Source organism: Molossus molossus, unplaced genomic scaffold (assembly GCF_014108415.1).
Source record: "Molossus molossus isolate mMolMol1 unplaced genomic scaffold, mMolMol1.p scaffold_m16_p_21, whole genome shotgun sequence".
NCBI lineage: Eukaryota > Metazoa > Chordata > Mammalia > Chiroptera > Molossidae > Molossus > Molossus molossus.
Genome location: NW_023425357.1, coordinates 9,428,511 through 9,434,510, shown reverse-complemented (window position 1 = coordinate 9,434,510; position 6,000 = coordinate 9,428,511). Strand labels below are relative to the sequence as shown.

The window sequence follows — 6,000 nt, the reverse complement described above, 5'->3', positions numbered from 1 at the left end:
CTGAAGCTCAAAGAAGGTAAACATTCCCCAATCTCGCACAGCTGGTCAGGGCAGAAGCTCCACAGAGCCTTAAGACTCCACCCCACCTCCACTTTCACCTGGAGAATCCCAGCCCCTCCCACCAGGCTCGGGACTCCACCACACTAGCCAGGGTCTCCTTTTGGAAATCAGACCTTCCTCCCGAGTGAGGGCGCTGCACTACCTGGAAAATTGGGAGGGGCTACTAGAGGGGAAGAAGATCAGCTAGCAGGGGTCTCCCGGGCCAAGGTCCTTCTCGGGACTTGCCCTGACTGGTCTAAGAGCCTATTAATACCAGCCCCCGGGGCGACGCGGCACTGCGCAGGCGCAGGTGGGTTCCGCAAGCGCGCGGGTTGAGCGCGCCAGCGAGCGAGGGATTCCCTCTGACGTAATTGCTAGGTTACCAAACAAACACTCTGCCTTGCCGGCCGAGCTCCTTATATGGCTAATTGCGTCACAGGAACTCCGGGGAGGCGGGGCCGGGATCCCCTCCTGCCGAGGGCTCTGGAACGTAGCCCCCGAGACCCCCGGAGCCGCAAAGGTGATGCAGGTGACCAGATCGAGGCTAGGGCAGACTTCTTGCCTGGCGGCACCGGGTTTAGTTCAGCAGGGCCGGAGATCTGGGGAAGTTTTCTGAGCGCGGGACGGGTGACGTAAGCAGGGGGGGCGGGTCCAGGCATATAAATACAGGCTGGCGGCTTTGGGGTTCATTCATAAGACTGAAAGCTACGGCCACCGCGGGGACACGCGGAGCTGGGAGTTGGGGACTTTATTGTTGTGGTTCTGGGGGCTGTGGTTTATTATTTTTTTCCGGAGAGAAAGTTTTTGGAAGGATTCTTCTAGATAATTCTACATTTTATTTTGGAGGACCCACTTACTTTTTTCGTCCTCTTTATTACTCCCCTAACCCCGTGGGACCCGCCGGACGAGTGGAGGAGACCGCATCCGAACCAGATTCTATACAGCCGGACAGCGCTTTCCGCCTCTGGGGGAGCGATCCCCCCGCCACACACACACTCCACCGGGTCCTGGACTTTCAGGAGGCACAGCGGCATCTTGTGGGAGCCTGGGCACCGCAGAGGAATTACACAGAAACTTTGCCATTGTTGGAGCGGGACGCTGCCCCCCACCCCGAGTTTCCCCGGACAGCGCACTAAGGGGACGGGCTCGGCTCATCTCGGACTCGCACCTTTCTTTCCCCACCCGGCCATAGCCTTGGCTTCCCGGCGACCTCAGCGTGGTCACAGGGCCCCCCCTGTGCCCAGGGAAATGTTTCAAGCTTTTCCCGGAGACTACGACTCCGGCTCCCGGTGCAGCTCCTCACCCTCTGCCGAGTCTCAGTATCTGTCTTCGGTGGACTCCTTCGGCAGTCCACCCACCGCCGCCGCCTCCCAGGTAAGTTCTAATGGGTTGGGGTACTGTTTTGTGGGGATTTATATTTTAAGTCAAGGGTGGAACGAGCAATCTCCCCACCCCAAATAAAGATGCGTCAAAACCTGGGATCTCCGAGGGCATAGAGCACTTTGCAAACTGCATAGTCCGGACTTGTTGGCAATTGGTCGTGTGAGTGAAGCGCAGGTAGGGAACGCAGAGGAGGAAGCTTTGGGCATGAGAAGAATGTGCCGTTTAGTGCAACGTGTATGCGGTAGCCGGACTGAGAACTTTTAGCTGGCTCCGGGACTGTCCCGGACCCAGGTCCCCAACCTGAAGCTAGTGTGGTTAGGCAGGTGGGGAAAATCCCGGGGAAGCTTCCTCCCTTTACCTTCTCCATTGGAGAGCCCACACGGGCGCTGGGTAGCTCTCGATCCAGCGGGAAGGTGGGCCTCGAAACCTTGGCTGCGCTGCCTCCGCCTCCTGCGCGGAGACGTAACGGGGGACCCGTGCGTAACGGCTGACGTTCTGGAACCCTCCGTCTGACGCGAGGCACGCACGGCGCGCGGCGCCCCCTTCGTCCGCCCCGCCCCTGACGTCCCGGGAGCGTTCTATTTTGGAACGCCGGGGCCACGTTGCTAGGGAGGGGGCAGCTCGGCGTTTCGATTGGTCGCCGCGCCGTGGGCTTTAGCCAATCAACTTTCCCTTCCTATTTGTAGGGTGCAGTTTCCTTTCCCCTCTGTTCCTGGAACCCGTGGTTCCTCGGCGCTAGGATCTCTTTTACCGGCCTCTAGAGGCAGAGCGAAGGGATTCCTGTCGCGACGGGAGCTACCCTCTGCAACACAATGGGTCCGCGAGGACCAGTCAGGGATCCGGTCCCTCCGCTCTGAGGGGCAGAGAAAGTCTGTTTGTAGGGCTGGGGTTTTTTCGGGAGAAATGGTGACTGTCACGCTCTTCTCCAGGCACACAGACACACTCCCACTCCCTCTGCTCCGGACTCCCGGTCCCTCCGAGGTGTCCAAAAACAGGACTAGAACCGCTAACTCTGGGAGAAGCAGCCAGGTGGTCTCCAGGAGTTCCGCCCCCTTTGGGTTTCCAGAACGCTAATTGGCTAGCGGGCCAGCCCATCCCTCACCACGCCCCCTGGGAGAGTAGTGAAGCGTTACGATACCATTTGGGATACCATTTGGGGATGGGGGAGATGAGCGCTGCTTGGGCTTGGGGGCTCAGGAGCTACACCAGTCCCCCTCCGCGACAGTCTCAGGGAGCCCGGGTCGTCACTTTTCCCTACTTGTATGTCCACCGTAACCTGTCACTGTCAGCCTCACTCTGGAGAGAGAAAATTACTTGAAACGTTGTTCTAAACTCCTAAGCCCGTCTCCCAACACGCTTTTGACTGGAACCCCCGCCCCTGCACAAGGGGGTCTCATGGACCCTCCAATCGCTCATCCTCTCGCTCAGAGGGGTGTGTGTATGTGTATGAGTGTAAAGGAAGGCTTGGCCTAAGGCCTCTCCCTCTCCCTCCCCTTGCCTCTGGGGTGGGGGTGGGGTGTTGTGGCTGTGTGTGTGGCTGTGACTCCCTCCCGGGGGTTCTGTCACCCGGCTGTGTCCAGCCTTCTTCCCACCCCCCACACCTAAGAGTCACCAACTCGGGGTGTGATTCACCACCCGCTGGAACCGTGCAACCTTTCCCCGAGGAAGAAGGAGGAGGTAGAAGCCAGTTGAGCAGAGATCCTCTCATTAACCACTGCGTCACGGTGTAGTGGAAGGGTGGGTGTTGTGGCTTTTTGCCTGTGACACACACATCCACACCCGCTCACCCTGTGCTCACTCACGGGGTCGGTGTGTATATGTGTGCTGGGTGTGTGTGTGTCGGTGTCTCTGTTTGTGTGTCTACGCCTGTATGTGTATGTGTCACCTCGTAGGAGTGCGCTGGTCTTGGGGAAATGCCCGGTTCCTTCGTGCCCACGGTCACCGCGATCACAACCAGCCAGGACCTCCAGTGGCTCGTGCAACCCACCCTCATCTCTTCCATGGCCCAGTCCCAGGGGCAGCCACTGGCCTCCCAGCCCCCGGCCGTCGACCCTTATGACATGCCTGGAACCAGTTACTCCACGCCGGGCATAAGTGGCTACAGCAGTGGTGGAGCTAGTGGCAGTGGCGGGCCTTCCACCAGCGGGACCACCAGTGGACCTGGGCCTGCCCGCCCGTCCCGAGCCCGGCCTAGAAGACCCCGAGAGGAGACGGTGAGTAAGAGGCATCAGAACATCTGGGGAGAGGAAACAAGAGAGGCAGGAACTTTCTCACTATTGAGATGAGGGGCCACTAAGGCCCCAGGGCTGCAGAAACCCCATAGTTCTTGCCACAGTCAGTGAGAACTAAAGGGTCCTTTTCTGGCTCCTGGGTGTTCTGAAAGAAGAGGAGGTTCAGGATGGGTGGGGGTGGTGCACCATGTTCCCAAACCTCATGGTCTTTATCTCCCCTACTCAGCTGACCCCGGAGGAGGAGGAGAAACGAAGGGTTCGCCGGGAAAGAAACAAACTGGCAGCAGCTAAATGTAGGAACCGTCGGAGGGAGCTGACTGACCGACTCCAGGCGGTGAGGATGGTCCCTGGGGTGGGGTTAGGGAATGCTGAAGAGGGGCTCTGTCCCCATTTCGTCATCCTCCCACCTGTGCCCTTGTCCTGGGCTGAGAACCAGAGGCTCCACATGTGGAACTAGGCACAGGTGTGGCCAGACAGGGTAGCCCTGTGCACACATAGACCCTCACACACTCATGTCTGCTCCCAGCCACTCTGCCTGGGCTTATGACCCCACCACCACCACTTCACTTCTTCCTGAGGGGACATATGAAGGACCTTTAATAGACGGGAGCTCCGGGCATTTCTCCCTTTTGGTCTTCGGCAACCTATTTTGCCTCAGTTTCTCCATTTCTTCTACCCCTCACTGGAGGCAGAAGCCTTCTAGCTTTAATATTTTAGAGAATCTATGAAATGAACTACTCTTCTTCTCTTCCCCACCATCCATCCCAGCCATGCAAAGTACTTATACTAGGGGCCAGAGGCACCCACCAATGCCCCCTCCCCTTTAACGTCCTCCCTCAGTCTGAGAGTGTCCTACCTCCAGCTTGCATTGTACCTGCTGCTACTAGAGAGACTCTGGGAAATTCTATTCCTCCCTGTGCCAACTGTTCCCTTCCCTGGGAGACAGAAGGGAATGGGTATCAGAGGTGGCATTAAAAACATATGACAATCATTCATTCATTCATTCATTCATTCAACAAACCTCTCAGTCCTCCTGCAACCAGAAATTTCCATTATGCGCCTGGCCACTTCCCAACCATCCACTGGGCACATGGAGAAGCCGAGGCTCCTGAAAGGCCAAAGACCCTAGCCCCAAGTTCCATAGTACAAGAGGACCCCACCTCAGGGGGACTTTCCTCTGGTCCAGAGCTGCCTTCCAGCCCCGGGCCTTCACAGCAAGTCGAGGGGATATGGCTTCAACCACGACCCACCTTCTCCAGTTGCTCATGCTCTTTTTCTCCTTCCTCCTTCTCCATGACCTGACCACCGGGGGCTCAGGAGACAGATCAACTGGAGGAAGAAAAGGCGGAGCTGGAGTCGGAGATCGCTGAACTCCAAAAGGAGAAGGAGCGTCTGGAGTTTGTGCTGGTGGCCCACAAACCGGGCTGCAAGATCCCCTATGAAGAGGGGCCGGGGCCTGGCCCGCTGGCGGAGGTGAGAGATTTGCCGGGGCCAGCATCCACTAAGGAAGATGGTTTCAGCTGGCTGCTGCCGCCCCCGCCACCACCGCCCCTGCCCTTCCAGACCAGCCAAGACGCACCCCCCAACCTGACAGCTTCTCTCTTTACACACAGTGAAGTTCAAGTCCTCGGTGACCCCTTCCCTGTTGTTAACCCTTCGTACACTTCTTCGTTTGTCCTCACCTGCCCGGAGGTCTCCGCGTTCGCCAGCGCTCATCGCACCAGCGGCAGCGACCAGCCTTCCGACCCCCTGAACTCGCCCTCCCTTCTTGCTCTGTGAACTCTTTAGACACAACACAGACAAACACACAAGGGGGAGAGATTTGGAAGAGGAGGAGAGGAGAGAGAGGGGAAGGGACTGAGCGGGTGTGTGGCTTCCCTGCCTCTCCTGCCTGACTCTGCAGCCACTGCCCTGGGACAGGAGGACCTCCTTGTATTTTGTGCTGCCTCTGTTACTGTGGCCAGGCGCGGCCAGAAAGCTGGTGACTTTGGAGGCACGGTGGGGAGGGGATGGACATCCAGCTGCCTGTTGGTCGTCTCACTTCAACGCAATCGCTGGGGACGAGTGGGTGGGAGGTGATGCCCACCTGTGGGCTGGAGGGAAAGGAGTGCGGGTAGTGGGTTGTGGGGTGGGCTGGAGTCCTCTCCAGAGAGGCCCAACAAGGAAGCGCCACAGTCCCCCCCCCCGCCCCCCTTTCAGGGAGGTGATTAGGCTGGTTCTCTCTGCTCTCCCGACTTGAGCTTATTTATCCAACATTTTCATGGGGCTCGCTCCTCCTCTGAATTGAGCCCCCCTGTAGAGGGAAGTTGATATCCCCCTCTGATAACCTCTTTCCCTCCACCCAGAC

At 58.3% G+C, this 6,000-nt stretch overlaps 1 protein-coding gene across 3 annotated transcripts; it reads left to right on the top strand.

Moving 5' to 3' along the window:
* The first annotated feature begins 1,121 nt into the window (after positions 1–1,121).
* On the top strand, positions 1,122–5,432 carry FOSB (FosB proto-oncogene, AP-1 transcription factor subunit). 3 transcript variants are annotated; one of them, XM_036275495.1, is made up of 5 exons: positions 1,122–1,413; positions 3,315–3,635; positions 3,880–3,987; positions 4,971–5,126; positions 5,267–5,350. In XM_036275495.1, the coding sequence occupies exons 1-5, from the start codon at positions 1,288–1,290 to the stop codon at positions 5,267–5,269; spliced, it is 714 nt and encodes a 237-aa protein (XP_036131388.1). In that variant the 5' UTR covers positions 1,122–1,287; the 3' UTR covers positions 5,270–5,350. The 3 variants fall into 3 exon arrangements, with proteins under 3 accessions (XP_036131388.1, XP_036131386.1, XP_036131387.1); XM_036275493.1 differs by having other exon boundaries at positions 4,971–5,432; XM_036275494.1 differs by lacking the exon at positions 3,880–3,987 and having other exon boundaries at positions 1,288–1,413; positions 4,971–5,432.
* Positions 5,433–6,000: the final 568 nt, after the last annotated feature.